The 20,384-nt window shown below is 40.3% G+C and overlaps 2 protein-coding genes across 2 annotated transcripts in view; both read right to left on the bottom strand.

Moving 5' to 3' along the window:
- The window catches only part of nbr1a (NBR1 autophagy cargo receptor a), a 504,698-nt gene that overhangs the window by 296,462 nt on the left and 187,852 nt on the right, over positions 1-20,384 (bottom strand). The gene's annotated exons all lie outside the window — the stretch shown is intronic.
- meox1 (mesenchyme homeobox 1) lies at positions 8,269-18,670 on the bottom strand. The gene is made up of 3 exons (XM_062442840.1): positions 17,674-18,670; positions 12,934-13,106; positions 8,269-9,038 (listed from the first exon to the last, which is right to left on the bottom strand). Exons 1-3 carry the CDS (start codon positions 18,182-18,184, stop codon positions 8,916-8,918), a joined length of 807 nt encoding a protein of 268 aa, XP_062298824.1. The 5' UTR covers positions 18,185-18,670; the 3' UTR covers positions 8,269-8,915.

The following is a 20,384-nucleotide window of genomic DNA, read 5'->3' as shown; positions in this document are numbered from 1 at the left end:
GATCAACTCCTGCCTCTGACATAATACCGGAACTAAACATGAGGAAATTACATATTTCATCATTACAGTAATACTATAAGAGCCCCACAGCCACTTATTTTTCAGCTTCATCCTGAAATGTGCTTAATGTTTTTTATAAGGTAAATTTTGAAAAGCGTTTACCTTATCTTCATTTTATCACAAATTATTTTCCCATGAAGAAAAAGAAAGGACATCTGGTATAATGTTAAGTTGATCTAATGATACAGAGTTTAGAAGACCATGGTGACAATATAACATTGTTTTAAAAAGGTATATACTTAATATAGTTATAGCAGAAAATGCTCTGCTCTTTTCGGAGGCTCCAATCAGTAGCACAGATTCTAACAACTTGTCCCCCTAAATGTACATAAATCTTCAAATAAATCAAGAATAATAAACAAAACACAAGGAGGAAGTTCAAATGGTGGAGGGAGCTGTGGCAGCAAATGGTTTTGGCATGAGCTTAATGAGTAAAGTAAACAGAGTCAGATTTTAATGTCTGCACTGTGGACTTTCGTGAATATGGTTCTCAGGCTGCAAAGGAGCCAGTGATTGTGAAGCATATTGAAAACAGCTGATGCCAATCAGCCAATACAACGCTAAGCATCATTTACGATTTACCTAGGCAAAACCACAAGAACACAAGAATAAAGTCTACAGGTCATGGTTCGCAAAATATCCTGAAATTATAGCTGCGTTTATTGATTTGAGTTTTGATTTTGGCCACTTGTGAGCGGTGGAACAAGCCGTAAACATGACTTGATGAATATCTTCACCAAACCCTGAGGGAAATATCTGGCTCTGTAGCTGCTTGTTTGTTTGACATCTTCACCAGCTAGTCGTGAACTTTGTCAGTTTGTGTTTTGTGGGTGCATTGAGTGTACAATGAGTTTATCAGACTCAACTAAGATAGTAAAGCTGCATGCTGGAAAACCAAAGCAAGAGAGCAGAAAGATGCTAAAAGTGTCAAGTGATGAATCTTTGGGTGTGTCACTATGATTGTCAGCATTACATAGTTATTTCATCCATCGTCAAGATAAAACATTCTGATAAGTGCAGCTTAAAAGCTCTCTGATTTTTCCACTTTATAATTTATGAAGGCAGAAATGTTCAGCACACTGTACAATGCTTTAAGTCTGCCGGGAGTCACTACACTTATGCTGAAGGGAAGTTGTAGATGACAGCAATCTTTTCAATACAACTGGATCAAAGCGCTCGGAAATTAGATTTCGTGTGATCGATGGCAACTTGGAAAAGCCTGCCTGCGTTTTGCATCTGCATTTTCCAGTGCTCTTAATCTTCAGATGCTTCTGTGAAAATAGACTCCAGAAACCAGACGTACAGTGGATCCTTATAGTTAAGAGACATGTGTGTCTTTGTTGTCCAAGCTGTCTGGCAGCCATGACACCTTTATGACAGCAGTCTGATCCCAGTGCACTCTGGGAGCCCTCGTGTTGATGGATGATACCTCTGATGGACACTGCCATTGCCTGCAGGACCATTTCCTCAAGCCTGGCTGTTTGGTCAGGGGACCTGTGAGGTAGGAGGATGAATGGAGACTTGGTCACAATGGCTGAAAGAGCTTTTGTGCATGATGGAAGGTCTTGCTGGTTGCACCAGAGGGTAAGAGGTTCTAGGTGTGGGATTAACTTACCGCAAGGACAAAGTCTACTGTTCTAAAGTGAGAGCGAGAAGCTGTTGATGTATTTGATTGATATGTTTTTCTATTACACACACCTCCATCCTTTATTGGTCGGTATGCATTTTATAATGTTTTACTGTTTTAGAGTTTTCTCAAGAGTTTACTTGATCATGTTGCAATGCTGTGACATAAATAAGAATAAATTGGAGACCACGTTTAAGATCCTTGTGTGTCATGTTGATACAGGCAGTGGTTTTGAAACTTTCCAAAACGTGACCCTCACAAAAATATCATCCCACTCTGCAGTCCAAGTTCTAGAAACCTTTGCCCAGAGAAACCTGGCTCATTTATGTAGAGACATCACACAGTGAAGACTGTGGTGGGAACCTTTCGGATCCAGGTCATGAACCCAACAACCTTAAATAAACACAATTCAAGAGTACCACATTACGAAAATGGGTGGACACCTTTCTTTAAAATATAGGAGATGCCAGATAAAAGGTGTTTAGTCATTAAGATGAAAGGCAGGAGAAGGGTTAGAGATCAAAAATGGTACAAGATTGGTGTAATGCTTTACTATTACGAGTAATTCACACCAAACAATAAAGTACAGTACCGTACAAACATCAGCTATAGCTAACTAGTGTAGTATGCACCCACTGTGTATGTGGGGTTTGTGTCTCAAATAACCACAGCTCAGACTCTCACATCAGAGCTCAGTAGGAGTTGCAGTTATTTTCCCACTGACTCTCGTCTTCCTTTTGTCTCAGTTTATGTATGATCTGCAAATGTTTTTGACTCCTGTTGAGACATTTTCATCTCACATGGATGCCTCTTCGACTCATTTCCCACACTTTCCAGAGTAAATTTGAATCTGTTTGCATCCAATTGACTTTATACGCAATCACGCTGTCTCTAAAGTTTGGTACACTTTTGGGGAGTGTGTGATTTTGACACTGGAGACCTTGATTCAGGTCCTGTGTCCTACCAACAGCCAAAGTTGGTTTCTTTCAACCATGAAGGTAATCTTTTTTCTATGTGATTACCCATTTTAGTTTGCCTATGACGACTCACTCAAACATGTGGTGTGTGGACCTTGAGTCAACCACATGTATTATTGTTTTTCACTGGTTTTGTTGATATCTTTGAGCTGGACTGTGAAACTTTACTCTCAAACCGGCTACTTTCATGCTGCGTGTACTTGCTGGGTACTTTCTGGTGAACAAGGCCTTCTATGTTCACCATGTTCAGCAAACACTGTGATTGAGTGGTCCTCTGTGTGATGATTTGCAGAGTCAAACTGCTGCTGGATTTCCTGGCTCCACACCAGGCTGGACATAGCAGGTCAGAAGTACCAACCAGTGGGAGCCATATACCAGAGTCCCATGGCCTGAGGCTCTGGTATCCACCTCGCTTAAGACGCAACATCCAAAGGAGCCTTTGCAGGAAGTCTCAGATAATTTAATGTTGTGCAGCTCCTCAACCCTGGCCCGTCCTGACTGATTGTGCAATGGAAATTGAAGATTTACAACTCCTGCAGGAGTCGCTAATCACCGGAGACGAGGGGCTTGGGGGGAAGGATGAGCAGAGGCGGCCTGCATCAGTGTCCATCGCTGACCACATCTGACTAAGTGCACCAGGTCTACTCGCCAGGCTTGTTCACTTACACACAGGTACTCAAGACTGACGCACAAGCTCACACACATGCAAACACGTTCACACTGACATGACACACATGCAAACACACGCTCCTTGTATGCCTCCTTCAACACAACGGCCGTCTTGGGAGGATGTGCGGAAGACATCGCATATTTCCTCCTCCCTTTCTTGCTGTTTGGCGGTTTCTGTCTCACATGTGTGAGAGGCTGAAAACAGGCACACAACGCAGAAGGGCTAAAAGGGAGAAATACATTTGCAGGTGGTCTAAAATAACAATAAGGATGAAAAGAAAGAGAGGATGTGTGTCCACTGTTTCCATCCCCTTTTGCAAGCAACTGGATCAGGGATCACAGAGAGGAGGGCAGAGCAGAGGGGCCAGGAATAAAGGAGAACAGTCTTGTTACATTAAGTTTCTCCTGGGTCCATTTCATTTGACAAAACCCAGTGTGCTTGCAGTCCTCGACAAGGTGATACAGACATGTCTGGGACAGATTTGAATAGATAAGAAATAACAAGAAGCAGACTGAAATGTCTCTGGGGACTGGTGGCTTTTATGTCGAGCATTCGCAGGGATCATGTTGGATGAGTCTTAATTACCGTCAAACACAATCCATGCACCATATCATCGTTGTCAAGAATTGAAATGTAAAGTGCATCTCCACTCCAAAAAGGTACTTTGCTTATTGTCACTGGTTACTGCAGAATGATCTATGTGCAAAGTTTGACATTAGAAAGATTCACATTTATTTACTGAAGGTGGAAAGTTTCTCAGAGCAAACATTAAATCTTAGTTTAAGGCGTGTGACATTCAGCATGATTTGTGACATCGCATGTAGTTTGGAAGCCAGTCGTGGTCCAGTATGCAGCCTACACAAGAAACCTGAAGCCTCAGACGCACAAACACTCAGAATGGACTTTTCAGTGAAGCAGAACACATCTTGTATAAAGCAATTCAACTTTGGAAGTAAAAAACTATTCACAGATTCAGGATTTTTAAATGAGAGAGAATAAGTAGATGTAATTTTAAGAATTTCTAACAATGCAACTTAACTTTTTTTGTGGGGAAAAAACACATCAAACTCAAATTAATATTCAAAGTAGAGTATGTCTATGTCTTGAAACATGTTATCTAACAACTATTTTTATTTTATTTCAATATTACTCTGTTTCATAATGAAGTTTTATAAGCCACCAAACCAAAAAAGGATCATTTTAATCTCATCAAACTTTATTACAATGCATTATCAAAGACATACTTGCACACACCAACCCTCTCAGTCCTCCTTCAGACTCCTACAATTTTATCGCACTGATGTTATCTTAACTCTCGCTATCTCACATTTTCACAGCAGTTCTTCTATATCAGCCTGTCAGGCTTGCAAGAAAAAAGTCTTTGATGTTACCAGCGAGCCGCTGTCTCAGTACACAATAACAGTGTGCAGATGGAGCTTGTGGAGCAGAGCGCAGGCCCCGGTAGGAGAACGACATGCTTTAATTTCTACGCTTGCCTCTTGTAGAGTTGACCTTCACACCTCCGGCGATCCATCAAGATCTTTCCCGCCAAGAGCTGGAGCCGAAGCAGAGCACTGGGTTTTCAAAAGAAACGTTTTCCTGTGTAGTGCAGGTGAAGGTGCAGACCACGGATCCAGACATTAAAGGATCAAGTGCAGCTGGAGTTATGTGCTGCAAGTCACCCCGTTGACTTTCTCTGTCTAACTTTTCCTTTCAGTCAACAGACTGTTAAAAGAAAACAAAACTTGAAAAACTTTTTTTTTCTAAAGGGCAGCTTTTGAGTTTTGAACTTTCCAAGCTTTTAACCAAACTACAAACAACTCAAAAATAATCTTTTGCTCAATAAATGTTCTTCTCCTGAAAAACTTGAAAGTCTGAATTCTTGCTGAGTAAAAATGTTAAAAGAAAATGACATTAAATAATATAACTTTTGACATGATTGACATGCCTTTTGGCAGCAAAGGTAGTTGGAGCAAATAACTCGCAAATATCTGATATATTTAGCTTAACCAAAATTCACATTTAAGTGAACAATTTCAAGTTTTTACAGTGCACTATATACTTTTTAATGCAGTTACTATGACTACAAATATATGTTAAAAACACAACATATATATGTGCTGTTTAAAAACTCATTCAGCCTTGAAATAACTGTTTTTCTAAATGATGGATTAGGGTGATGTAGGATTATATATCATAAAATAGTTAATTCTAGTAAGTGCCTGTATATAGACTATGGTGTCAACTTTGGTATTTTTGAATGCTTTGAGGTTAACAGTCAGCATGACACATTTTTCATTAATACAGTTTTATCCAGATGAATGAGTCATAACTGGAAATGTTTTAAAATGGAAACGGTGTAGGGCAGCTGCTCATGAAACCACAAGTTACATTTCTCCACAAATGCAACATTTTTAGCCGTGTGCCGGTGACGTGGTCTTCTTGAGAGCTCGCTTGGCTGAATATTCTGGTAATCTTTGCTTTTAGTGGCAATATCTTCCGCATGTTGAAAGCCTGTTGTTAGAATATTCCTGTTGAGTGCTGAGAGTGAAGTCACCGACTGCTTCAAAGTCTGACGAATGTTTTCTTATTGCTCTTTGCCCACAGAGAAGGTTGTATTCAAAGAAGAAGAGTTATTTCAAGAATGTTTTCTGCAGCCGAATCTGTTTTTATAATCACAGCAGAGGACAAATTGCTGGGATTATATCCATCCTTAATTTTGGTTGCTACCGCAGCCATAAATTCCCTGCGACTGTCAACTTAGCTGTAGTGATGGACTGCGGTATTCGTAAAAATGTGTTGCCTGAACCAGAAGCAGATCAACTGATCTTAAATCAATAAAAACACAGCAAGGTGTATAAAGCTTTTGCCGGGGTAAGAGAATACATCTTTGCTCCCTTGATGAACTATTTTCCTACAGATAAGTGAAAGGGAAACCTACATTTGCTGCCCTCTTGGGTGTTTTGGCATGGTTGTACATCCCGCAATCACAATACCACCAAATTAAATCTAATCCATAAATTTGGCCACCCCTGTGCCTTTTAAAGGAACTACTATGATGAAAGAACAACATTCCAGTTTCATTAGTTTACACTGCTGATATTAATACTATCATTACAATTGGACATGGTTTATTTTGACTACTATTACCACTAATACAATAATAGACCTTAATAGAGGCTGAGCAAGGGGGGAACCAGGCATAGGATTGACTTGGAGTTATTCCACCCCCAGCAGCTGCAGCGGGGGCCCAGAGGGGTCAGACGTACAGTAACACTTGACCCCGACTCTGTGTGTGTGTGTGTGTCTGTGTGTGTGTATGTGTGGAACAACCATCCCACCCTCCCACCAACTCCAGTCCCTGCAGACCAGCAGAAAGGGCAGTAACCTCTGAAGGCTTTGTTTGGTTGGCCGGAGTCTGAGCATAGGCCCACCATTGTAAGTCTGGGGACTCCTATGCTCAAGCTCTTGTTTTCTTTGGGAAGCAGGAAATTGGATGACTGGCTACCTGCTACAACAACATCCTGTACTTGAGAAGCCGTCTTTTCACCCATACCCACCTATTATTTCCCTTTTCCATCATACGCAAGTGGTCAGCCAGCAAGGTCTTTTTTTTTTCTTTTTTTTTAACTTCTTTTTTTTTCTCTCTCCCTCTGGTCCTGGGGGCCCCGTGCGTGGGTTTGTCTAGGTTCCACTCAGGTTGAGATCAAATTGGCCCCATCCAGATGCTTCCGTTGAAAATAGTGTGCAGGGGCCAAATACTTTTAGCTTTTGGAGCCCAACTCCACCTTGTCAGGTTAATGGCCCTTTGTGAGCTGACTGGAATGACAGTGATGGTGTGCAAAAATGAATGTTCCTATTCAAACAGACACACACACACTCACACACACTCAAACACACTCAGATCTACTTATAGGGCTGTCAGTGCTTGTCAGGTCACTATAGTCCAATCAGAGTGATCTGCGTTGAGTTTACAGGAGACCAAATGCCACTATGAAAACATTCTTAAGGATTATGGTGCTACAGCCAGGATCTAGGTGGGCGTTGATGAGAGCCGATTCCGAGGGATATCCGACCTCCTTATGAGATATTAATGAAGATAATTATGCCATCATCGGAAGGGATTTTGTGAGGAGTTTTCTCTGTTGCAGGGGGGTGGGGTGGGGGGGCTCTCGCAGAACTCCCACATTACACATCAGGTTGTATAATCCCTTTTGATAAGACTGTGTCCCTGCAAACCCCCATACAGGAAGATTTTAGTGGCCTGTGTAACTGTCTCACTGCACCTGGGACAATGCCCATGAGGTGCATGAACACAAATATGCGCATGAACATATGCTTTTGCCATGATAATCATATCAGAATTTCCATTTTGTTTTCAGTTTATTGTTCGGTTTTATCTTCTCTGTCTGTTTGGAAAATACAGGTGAGGGTGAAGGTGCAGATGTGTCTATATCATCCACGCTTGTCGCTGTTTTCGTGGCATTTATTTCAACGTGGCACTAAAAAAGATGACGTCCTTATTCTTAATTATTAAACCTACAAAGCTCTGATTGGTTGGTTGTTTTTGAAACTAGGGAAACAACCATTGATGAGCACAATACCAGACCTTATTTAATCTCTGAAGTAAATCTGAAATATGGATGATAATTCAGACATTTCGAAGTAAGTTAAAATGTGCATGCTTAAAGAGACATGCAAGTACTGTTCACATAGACACACATGCATGATTTATATAATTTGACATCGGCAACTTGAATGAAAGCAAATAAACTCTGTGTGCTCTCAGCAATTCATATAATGTCTGACCAAAAAGTCTACGTGATAAAGGCATCAGCCAAGTTTAGAGATCCTGCCTACTGTCAGAACCCAACTCAATTGTTGTGGGTGGAAGAAATTATCAAGATATTTGCCCCATTTTGCAGCAGATGATTTATTCTATTTGCAGAAACAGGAAACATCTGTGTTTTATCAATAACATTCAAAATGTATTTAAAAAAGAATAGTAAAAAACATTTTTGACAGAAAAAAAACTATATTCTAGGGAGAAAAACTTTAAAAAATGACAAAAAATATCGGACTCGTAGGCACTTAGGCTTGGCAACACTGCCAGTTTTCCCAGGTGGTTGTAGTCAAGCGTCAAAAGGCCATGATTACAATGTTGGAACCAAAGGGGGTGCACTCAACCACAATCACATCATGGTCTGAAATGTCATCACTGGCCTTAAAGCTGCTGTGAGGACGTCGTCACTGATCTACAATGACCATAGACTTGCCATTTTTGTCATCATCATCATGTCAGGCCTCTCAAAACAGAATATTTATCATTGGTTTATCAAAACAAAAACAAAAAAAAAGCAGTTCATTATGGACATAAATCAACTATTTACAATAGAAAACAACAAAGGAGATGCCCAGTGTTTTCTGCCTGGGAATTTTTTAAAAAAGTCTTTAAAATTATTTGATTCCTTTCCATAGAAATAAGGTTTGCACTGTGATGCACTGGTGTCCAGTTGTCCACTCGTCCTTTTTTCTCCGAGAGACATTGGCGTCTCCTTTTCACAGCGCCGGCCCTTCTTGTTCATTCAGAGGTGGGCGAGGCAGCAGAGTCTATGTCGTCATTTTCCAGGTCGTTGGGTGAAGATGACTGTCCTCCTTTCACTCGCTTCCACTTCATCCTCCTGTTCTGGAACCACACTTTCACCTGTCGCAGAGAAACAAAGGAAACTCTACGTTAGGATATGCGTCAGTGTTGACAGAGACAAATTTTAAAAATGTGCTCTTCATTGTGACAAAGAATTTAATTAAGTGGTCTTATGCAATGTCGTACATGAATAGTTTGAGCTAAATTTGTCTCAGACAGTTTGCCTCTTGTTGTTTCCCTGTTTGCAGTAATTCAAGATAAATAGTTTATTAACTCATAAGTGGATTCACTGAAACATTAATCTTCTACTTTTGCAGTTAATCTTAAATATTTTTTAAGCAAAGATAACAAAAAATTCACCAGTTCTAGCCTCTCAAACTAGTTTTTCCCCCAATTGTGTATCTTTGGTATCTTTTATGACTGAGTGACATTATTTTTTTTGCTATTTTCTCACATTTTTAGGGACCAAACCATTGCAACCAAGCAAAAATCATTGGATTAATGAATAATGAAAATAACCATTAGTTGCAGTATATAACCATTAAAGGACCAGTGTGTAAGATTTAGTGGCATCTAGTGGTGAGGTTGTGGATTACGTGTAGGAGAACCAGTGGTGGCTGCAAAACTCGTGAAACATACAAAAGACTCCGCTCTAGAGTCAATTAGTGTTTGGTTTGTCTATTATGGGCTACAGTAGAAACATGGCGGGCTCTGTGGAAGAGGACCCGCTCCCTATGTAGATTCTAGGGAAACTAAAACACACTAATTCATAAGTAGGTTTTAATGAGTGTTTAATCCCATGAATATGTGATTATTATATCCTGCCACGTATGCTCTGCTAGATGCTACTAAATTCAACACACTGCACCTTTAATACCAGTACAAAAAAACTCAGCATGAGGACATTATGTGTCTATACAAGATAACACACAGTAATCACACAGGAAACACTTTTCCGCGCAATTGAACTTGAAATAGGATCACTAAAACTTTTCTGTCTGTTTTGCAATTTTAAAAAATGTTTTTTAACAAAATGTGCAACACAGTCAGCAGAAAAATAGACAAATAATCCCCCTCAAATCTCTCCCTGTGCAGTATATAAATTGGCTCAGTTTGCATTGGCCTTGCAAGGAGCATGAATAGTCGGTGCAAAGTACTTGGCTTGAAAAATCTCTCCGAATGCAGGCAGAGAGTATCATATTGACAGTCGGTCAAAGGAGTCAGCTATCAGGATGTCAGCCTACACAGGATGTAAGTTTACTCTGTGTGAGCCGTGCTCATCTGTATCATTGTGCTGTTCTGAAATTAGCATGATATCATGACTTAACTGCGAAGCCAAGAATAGCAAGTAAAAGCACACACTTCCTGAGAGTGAAGAAAATTACAGGGAAAAGGACTAAAAAAACAACCGAGGGGAGAGAAGCCTGTGTTCCGCGTTGTCACTTAAGATGTTTTAGGGTCTACACGTCTTCCAAATTAAACGACAAAGTAGGTCATTGGCCCGGGCGCTCCAGATCGACACAGACATATCAGCACGATGTGATTTATGTCATCGTTTATTTATCAGTTTTGGACGTGACAAGGCTGCGGTGGAGTGTTGGTTTAGGCACAGACAAAACTTGATTAGGTTTAAGGGAAAGTTCATGGTTTAGATCCAATTTTGTACTTTGTTAAGGTTAGATGTCCTCGTCGTCATGGCTGCAATAACAACCTCAGTCAGCTCTAGTCAGTGCTGATGTACTGGAGTTGATCAAGTGGTGCATAAATTTGATACAATTTGCATTTTTGCACATATGATTCAGCATTTGGTGATTTCCAGGGATTGAAATCAAGTTTTTTTGGATTTAAAATTGCATGTGAGTATTCTAATTTTATCTTACTTTAAACCTCTACTTCATTACATTTCAGAGGGAATATTGTACTTTTTTCCCATCATTTTGCAGATGAATACGTTGCATATAAAATACATTAAAATAGATTAAACTACCTAGTAAAGTAGTTTAAATCAGCTCCACTTTGACAGCATTAAATGTAGATCACATGTTAATGATTAAGTATTTCAGTAATACATATATATATATATATACACATTACAAATATAACACACTGAATGATGAGTAATGACTAATTTTGCTTTTGATACTTTAAGTAAAATTTGCTGCTAATATTTTTGTTCTTTAAGTGAAGTAAAATTTTGAAAGTGGCATTTTTACTACTGCTTTACTATTTCTTCCACAACTTGTGTTTTTTTTTTTCAAGTTTCAAGATTTTGACAAATTTCTCCTTCTTCAGTATCAAATAAAAATAAAGATAAACATTCGGATTGTGTCAAAATGCAACGAAACAAAGCCTTTTTTTGGAAATTTTGGAGAGTTTTGCACTGGACAGCCACGATATACTAACATCTTCGACGGTGTTACTGTGTATGAAGATTATAGCAACCCAAGGCTCTATTTCTCTGTGACCATCCAACCTCTGCACTGCTTCAGTTGAGCATCTGAGGTCAGGGAAGTTTTTTGGGTGACCTCTGCACATCCCACCCAGCCTCCCCCTCACCCCACCCTATACAACTCTGGGACTCAGATAAATCTGTTCCCACATACTGAAGCCCCCCCCCCCACTTCGTCGCCAAGTTCGTCTGCTCATCGTGACTGATTGAAAGGACGGCAAAAGGCCAAAGCATGTAGGATGAGTTGGAAAAAGTCAACGAGTTGCAGTGGGAGCTGTGTGAAGATGGAACCTGGCTGTGTGAATGTGTGTGTGTGTCTATACAAGCGTGCGTGTGCGTGTGCATGTGTGTGTGTGTTCCAGAGGTCTGGGAAATACATTTAGGAGCAGACGGCAGTATGTGTGGTCACTGTGGCACCGTGGCCTCATTAGGAGGAGCTGGGACACTGGGCTTGACAGGCAGACTGGGGTTTTATCCAGCAGCATCTACACATGTTAGCCCGATTTCATCAAGTCTGGACTTGCCGCCCACTCGTAAAAGCTGCATGTCATTCTGCTCGAACCACAGGATGAAAAATATTCAGGAAAAAGCTGTTCATTGTAATTTTAATACGATATTTATGCATTATTCACTATATGGCGGAAGGAGAGACGTTTATACTGTGGTTTCTGTCCACTTTGAATAAGAGATGATTACCTTGTTGGAAGATTTGTTTGTTTTTCATGTTTTTTTAAATATTGTTTCTTATAAAATAATATTGAATGCTTGAAATTTGAAGTTGTTGTGGTTTTATCTCTATTTTCTTTTGGAAAATTCTGAATATTTGAAGATTCTGTGGTGTTTTTCTCTCTGTGTCTTTCGTAAAATTTCTAAAAATAGAAGATTTTATGGTGTTTATCTTTCTATTTTTTGGTAAAACTCCTAGAAATTCCTAGTCAAGAAAAGCCTAAAAGTAGTAGGAATATTACTTTATTGTTATTATTGTCGTTGCTTCTCTCTCTCTCTCTCTCTCTCTCTCTCTCTGTCTCTCTCTCTCTCTCCCCCCTCCCTCTTTCTTCTCTCAACCCAAACGGTCAAGGCAGATGGTCGCCCACCTAGAGCCCAGTTCTCCTTGAGGTTGCTTCCCGTTAAAGGGGAGTTTTTCCTTGCGTGCTCATGGGGGACTTTTGGGTCTCTATGTGAAAAGCGCCCTGAAATAACTTCTCTTGTGATTTGGCGTTATATAAATAAAGTGACTTAAGTAGGAATGAAAAAAAACTTTAAAAAAGTACGTACTACCTGTTATAGTCTCTAATATTTAATTTAAAAAACACAATTCGGCATCTTAAATCCTTTTACGACGTTTTGTATTTTGTTTTGAGTGATTGATAGGATTCTGATTTTTTAAAGAAATGTGTAAAATTTCAGAGATTTTTAAAAAATGACATAATATAAGATAAGACAAGAGATAACTATAATATTTTTCCTGTCGCACTGAGAGACGTATGTGAAGGAATCGTGGCGTACCTGTCTCTCTGTGAGGTCCAGGTTGACGGCGATCTCGTAGCGGCGGAGCCTGGTCAGGTAGTTATGGTGGGTGAATTCGGCTTCCAGCTCTCTCAACTGCTCCTTGGTGAACGCTGTGCGCTCTTTCCTGGCCTTGCAGCTGGAGTCCACCTTAAAACTGGACTCCTGGATATCTGGAAAAAAAAGAAGAAAAAAAGAAATGCATTTTGTCCTTGTGGTTTTGTCTGCTCACCCCATTTGCCTGAAACTATTATTATCAAAGCTGGTTCCGGTTAAATGGAAAATAGTCTTACCATATTTGCTATGAGCGTGCAATATTTCCTTTTCTTTATTAGTGGATATATCCTCAGTTCTGTTTTCATTGTATTCACAGCTAATCTGATTTGAATTAGCCCTCCGCTCATTTTGCGACCAGGCTCTAGTTGACTATTAAGCAGACCTTAAGGACCTTTCTAACCAACAAACCACAACTCCAAAGACACTTTAGTGGGAGGCCCCCTCATATAGTAAACACCAAAACCATCACTTTAAAAAGAGACCACCCTGAGTCGAGCTTATACGAGACCTGTCCACCTGTATTCCAGCGTACGCACATTCATTTGCATGTATGTATTTTGCCTGTCCGCTTTTATTTGTCTGCTCACGTCTAAGCACGTGTAAGTGGAGATTTGTGCACTTATTCATGGTTGTGTGTGAGAACAAATCGGTGCAGGGCAGGGGCCACCAAACCAGCCACAGAGGGACTGAGTTAGGAGAGGAATGCAGCGGAACATCGTTAAAGCCTCTAACAAAAGAACAAAGGTGCGGATGTGTCCAGGTCCGAGTGCTACGTGTGTATGTGAGTGTAAGTGTGTGTGTGTGTGTGTGTGTGTGTGTGTGTTTTACAGAAGATTTCCCTACGGAGCACTCAGGAGAGACTCACATTAACTCATCTCTACATGACAGCGAATACGTACGTACATCAGTCTGCGATGTCTCTATGTCAGCTGTGAGGGTCAAACGGTAAATATGATTTCAACTACTCTGCCATCAAGCTCAATTATCCGAGCTTTCACTAAACAAAAGTTGTGCAGTTAGTGCAAAGATTCATGGATGTGTCTACCTTTATATTTTCTAGGAAATGGTAAAATTTAAGAGCTCCTTCACCAAGATAAATATTAATGGAAGGTAGTTTTAAAAAGATTTGATTTTCAGTAAAAAAAAATCTCCCTTGTGTATTAAAGGGAATGAGTCTGGGTAATAATTGTGCATTGGTAGCGACACTAGCAGCTGATGTAATCTCTAGAAAATGTTTCTAATTTGTCAAAGTGAGAAGTTTTGCTTGGTGCTTGCCAGAGCATGAAGCCAGAATGTGAAATGGACTGCAGTACCTGGGCCAGATGTGACTGGGCAGACCAGGACATAATGTGTGCATGTGTGTAGTCTAAGGTTGCGCATACTTGCTTATGTGTGCAAACTCCTGACGTGTGTGCATAAAAAACATCTTAAAAAAACAGAGACCTGCCATAGAGTACAAATGTGTCATGCTGAAAAACCATCTTATTGTTGTTGAAGTGTCATTACTGACGCTCTGCCGACACTGCCTGACCTCATCAGGTCTGGTCTGGAGCAGGTTTAGTTAGACTGAACACCTGGCAGGGCACATTCTGGCTCTCACTAAACAGACCCCCAATAAATATCCTGCACAGCCAGAGGCCGTAAACTCGCGGGGAGAAGGCTTCTGCACCCAGCAGGGTCCCAAAGACAACAGCATTTGGTGCCTTTTTGTGTGCATTGTGCCAAAGTACTTTCTCCTCATCAGGACTGAATTAAAGCAGTTATAAATTAACGACTGCCTTAAAAGCAAAGAAAAACAACAAAAAAAGCCTCTTGGCGAAAATTACATGTTTGATTGATTGCATAATTTGTGTGTGTACAAGTGGGAGCCATGATTTCATAATGAGTTGGATGTTTTATTGGTGACACTTTATGTAACCCCCTATTAGCATTTATTAGTAGTAATTGATTAATAGACAGTTTATACCACACTATGACACTATAATGTAGTCACAAGCAGATATAAGGTCATTTTAAGTGTTGTCAATAACTATAACTCCTTAGATATGCATGCCTGAATGCTTGATTACATCATTTACCATGGTTATTATATATAATAAATTGTCTTTGTGTCTCATAATGAATAATTTGTACAAGTTGATAAATGTTTTAGAACACAATATAAGATTTGTTTATGGGTGTAATTATACAGTTATGTTATAAAGCATTATATATTGATATAAAGCATTTATTAACTGTTCATAAATCAGCTTTGGATGTGTCAAAAGGAATTCAGATTATGGACAAACACATTAATAACATATGAAACAAAAAACATATGTATATCTGATTATATTACATTATAAAGTGTTTATAACTATTTATTATTAAGTGTTTATATACTGCTAATAAATATTAAGTTAGGGGTCAAAATGGTGTTATTGTTTGATTTTATAATAAAAGTTTTAATAGAAATTTCAGACAATTGGATATAATAATAATAATACGAATGATAATAAAAGATAATAAGACCAGTCATAAATAATTACATATAATAAAAGAATAGACATAAATTACTGGTCAAACTTTTACTTTTACAGACTTCAGAAGTCAATATTAGATGCCAGGTTGAATTAAGGCTTTTGGAAACATCACTCAGAGTGCGCCACATTTCCATATCTGTATAAATACACACAGACACAAGCAGACTGTATAGCAGCTCTGTCTGTAATAAGAATGCCTTCAGGACATTTTCCTAATATATGCGCTTCTACCAGCTAGTCAATACAAGACTGAACTGCTCTTTTCTGAAACCAAGAACTGATGTAGTGGTCAGACATGTTGCATGCACTCAGTGGGAGATTGTGTTACGGCTTAACGACAGGAAAATGTCAATGGATAAGAATGTAAAAAGTGGGCTCACAGGCAAGTGATTTTACCAGACGTGGTCTGGCATGTTTTCACTGTAGTGAGCGGAGGTTACAATAAGGTAAGAAAAGGGGGGAGGGGGGTCTGTACTCCCCCACCTCCTCTTCAATTAGGCTCATGTCTGTTGTAGACATTTCCAAATAATTATTTGTGGTCTTTATGGTGAGATATGGGCCTTTATGTTTGGACAAATCACAGTGAAGTGTTTGGGGTCGGGTCTAATGTGACACTATCTGAACTGTTATGATGAACCAAACTCCACCCATCATCTAGTCTAAGTGGATTAAAGTAAACATTAAGATGTGTAAATGCTGAGCCAGAAATTTTCTCCACACAAACAAATGTCATTTAAATGTATACACAAAAATAAAGTGTTACCAGAGGGTGTGTTAGTTTCTCCGCAGTGGGAATGGTATTTATTGGAAACTGCTTCTTTCTCAGTAGGTGTATAATGTAGGTGTGAGTATCAGTCTCACTGCATATATCATTATCTTTGTGAAGGAAATGAAGTAAACAGGCTGTAATTTTCCTCAGTTTAGAAGAGTGAAATGTGAAAGCTCCAGATGTGTTGGACGTTGGATTTATTTTCATTCTGCAAGCGTGAAATTCAACATATTTAAACTTTCACACCTATAAATTCAGCTTAAATATAAACATTTCTTTTGCTCACACTGTTAATGTTGCGTGTGAAACTTTTAGGAATTAGTTTGTCATGGATATCAATTACTTTTGCTTCCTATTTGAAATGGTGACATATGATAGGAGCATGGATTGCACTGTAATCCTAAAGCATACAGTGCTACTTATTTCAATGTCGAAAACACAAATCTTATCATAAAGACGTGTATGGACACATTAATTTATTCTATTGTGGCAAACTGTGCTGGAAATAAACTCTGAAAAACTCAAAATCAATGAAAATAATTATTTTGACCTGACTTCTGTTGGTTTTTGGGACAAATTCTGAAATGAACAATCATTTCCTGATTCACAAATGGCTACAAAATGACTGATTTATTTGGCTTTTGAGACACAGACTGAAGCACCTGTGACTTTTCCCCCCAGACGCCTGATGTCACCTTTTTACAGGCATCTTGAACGTGGCCATACTGTTATAAAACAATGGTCTATTTCCAACGGATACAGGGGCGCAATGAAACGTTCACAAGCCTCATTAATCATTTCAAGCTTTTGAAAGACCTTGAACAATAAGAGGATGCAACTGCTACTTAAAGTGTGTGTCTTGAACACAAAAGTCTTGTCACCTACTCACCTTTCACATAGCGATCTGGTGAGAGTGCTGCCTTAAGACCAATTAGGTGAGGAAGCAGAGCGAGAATTTGTGTCAGTGCCAGCTGTGGCACAAGGTACGTAGGAAATTCTTAACTCTGACATACTGAATATTTGCTGAATGTTTAATGGAGCAACAATGGCATCTATTTTTTGCAGATGTTTGTCCAAAAATATACATGAAGGGATTAATATCAGGGTTTCTTTTTTATTCCAGGTAAATAATAACATTTTCTAGACCAAAAAATGTGCAACTTTCCTCACATATTTCATGATTCCTTCCATCTTTCCAATATATATCCACCACCATACAAACCACTGTACAGTAGAACAAGGAAGAATGTCTACTATCATTTTTAATACTGCCAAATGTGCATTTTATTACTGTATGATTTCCTTCTGTAAGACTCTTGTGATGCTCTCATTCTCCAACAAAACAACACACTCTCATCTGACTCCCATCTGTCCCAGTGTGCCATGACTCACCTGTGACATCCCTCTTCCTCTTATTGGAGCTCTTCTTGTCAGAGTCGGCCGATGCCACGCTCTGGGGCGAATATTCTCCCTCCAGGCATCCGGACACGGCCCCTGGCAGCCGTTCTCCCCCTGCACTGTCCAGCTCAGGCCCTACGCCCACGCCTCCAACCCCACCGCCGCCTACTACTGCGGGGGCGACGGGCGGGCAGGCCTCTGGCGCTCTCACCCGCGTCTCGCAGGGGTTGAACGGCCAGTCGACTCTCTGATAACCCCCAGGGCTCTCTTGGTACAGTCTGTCGTCACGGGGGTAGGCTGCGTGCGGCGCAGTCGGCACCAGGCAAGAGCTGGAGAAGTCTGTGTAGGCCAGGAACTCGGGCTTCTGGTGCAGAGAGAAAGGGGCCTGCTGGTAGGGCGATTGCAGATTGGCTCCTGGGACCCCTGAGTGAGGGTTCCTCATGCAACCCCAGATGGGGCTGCTGGGATGGGCGCTCCGCATGCAGCTGCTGGCTGGCTGATCCATGGTGATGCGAAAACACTTCACGCACTCTTGAATAGTGTCTTATTACAAAGTCTTTTTCTCCGTGCTGAGGAGTTAAAAACCCTTCCTCAGAAAGAAAGTCAAAGTGGGAAATCAGTATCTTTGTCACTCTTGAGAAATATCCACTGCAGCTGACTAAATGCACATCATCGTTTTCATTGCATCCACCTCTGGAATACTCACTTCTGGCAGAGGCTGATGACTCCTCCACAGCCCAGAACGCGTGAGGATAGACGCCTTCCTGTGACAGCGTGTTTCCCTCTCTCTCTGGGAGTGTGTGTGACGTCCTTTAGAGCCTCTGGTCCTGAGACACTCTCACACACTTTCTCTCTGTCTCTCTCCCTGACTGATCTGACTGGCTTGTGGCTTGGTAGGAGAACTGCATCCGCAACTGCATGACTCCCCTTCTCGGGCTGGCTGTTTTCACAACTCTTCTAAGGCATTCTTGACAAGTGAGCCCTCCTCCTTTTTAAACGTATAGGTGGGAAAGAGTGGCAAGTTTATGGAGTGTAACGTGAGATTGCAGAGGAGGAGCCCTGCCGGCCACATGTTGGTAGTACCCTCCAACCAACCCTGCCTCATCAACTATTAATCACGGGGGAAATTTTATATGCACATCTAATGGGCTTTCCAGACGTGGGGCTTTTTAAAGGGACATTGTCTGTAAAATATAAAAGCAAGCACCCACCCACATGGGAGCTGGGGACCCTGACTTATTTCAGCTCCTTAGTGCTTTCTGACACCCAATTTAGTTCCTTTTGTGACACCCTTTAGAGGAAAGTTAACCCTAACCCTTTCCCTCTGCACCCCTGATCCCTGCCTGTCCTTTCCAATCTAAAAAGTCTTTCTTTCTCTCTTTCTGTTTTTATGGCTGTTTAGGTGTGAGTGTGTGTGTGTGTGTGCGTGCGTGTGAGTTAATGCTACACACTCAAAATCCACCTAGCTGGACTTTCCCTTTACGCTGAGGTGATAGGAGAACTGGATGCGATATTGGCTGTGCAGGCTCTCCACACCTCTTGAGGTTTTCTCACTTCTCTGGAACACAATATGAAATTTCAGAGCCATATTTCAAAAATATAGGCTAATATTTTCTCCCTGAAAAACACTGACTGAGGGGATGTGCCTTTTTTCACTCAGAATAATGTGTTGTGTTTCCTGTGTGGAGCTCTTCTTACTCATTACGTCTGAGATATTAAGCAGCAGTAGCAATTGTCAGTGACAGCACTCACATCGCAAAGGTGTAATTATTCAATTTTGTGATCACCGATTTTTAATCTCGGCAAGCTCCTCACGATAGAACCCACTTCCCCATGAAGTAATGTCTCTAATACCATTAAACCTTTTTGGCTAAACCAAAGTTTGGACTCAATTTCAGCGTATCCGTTACCCAATAAACCCACTGAACCAGACTTTACAGAAATGCACAGTTTTTCTTCATACTGCTCATATTTTTGAGCTGAGGTTCGCCTTCCTTGTGTCCTCACTTTGCTCCTGACCTCAGACAGAAGGGGAGGTGGATCACACCTCCACCGAGAGAGGGGAGAGAGAAGAGAAAGAGAGAAAGCAAGATCAGGAGATAAAGACGAGGAGACAAGAAGAGCAGAAAATGAGAAGGGAAAGGGAACATGGAAAAATTAGATTTAAGAAGTGCACCTTAGAGAATGAGTAAACTTGTTTTGTACCTCTGCTGATGAGTATGTCATAGCCAGAGTGCACGAGAAAGAGAAACAAAGGGGAAAGTCTTAACCTATAATGTTCCTTAAACATCTCAGACAAATTTTTTTTTTTAAGTGTAAAAAAGTAGCTGTAATTACTCGCTATAGCTCTGGGGTCACTAAAATATAATTTGATCCTCTTTTGTACACGTCGGTTGCCATAGAATCAATCCAGGAAATAGAAAAAAGTTGAAAAAATAGAGAGAGAAATTATTTTTAAAAAGTTAGCACAGAAGATCAAAATGTCCACTAACCCCAAAATTGAAGGAAAGAAAGAAAAACAAATGACATAAAAAGAGGATAAAGGAAAAAAATCAGATTAGGTAAAAAGCCCAACAAAGCTAGGAGTGGTCAGAAAATGAAAGAAAGTAAAAAAAAAAAAAAAAAAAAAGAGAAAGTGAATCTAGAGAAAGAGAGACAGAAAGGAGAGTGTTTGAGGTCACACACCAAACCCTTTCCATTTACCC

This window comes from Scomber scombrus, chromosome 21, assembly GCF_963691925.1.
Source record: "Scomber scombrus chromosome 21, fScoSco1.1, whole genome shotgun sequence".
In the NCBI taxonomy this organism is placed as follows: domain Eukaryota; kingdom Metazoa; phylum Chordata; class Actinopteri; order Scombriformes; family Scombridae; genus Scomber; species Scomber scombrus.
The sequence above is the reverse complement of the archived record's forward strand: the minus strand, read 5'-3'. Positions and strand labels throughout refer to the sequence as shown.

Coding starts and splice junctions, on each gene's coding strand:
- meox1 (XM_062442840.1), bottom strand. CDS start 18,184: ATGGATCAGCCAGCCAGCAGCTGCATGCGGAGCGCCCATCCCAGCAGC. Junction 13,107..17,673: donor GAGGAAGAGGGATGTCACAG/GTGAGTCATGGC, acceptor TTTTTTTTCCAG/ATATCCAGGAGTCCAGTTTT. Junction 9,039..12,933: donor TGGACCTCACAGAGAGACAG/GTACGCCACGAT, acceptor TCTCTGCGACAG/GTGAAAGTGTGGTTCCAGAA.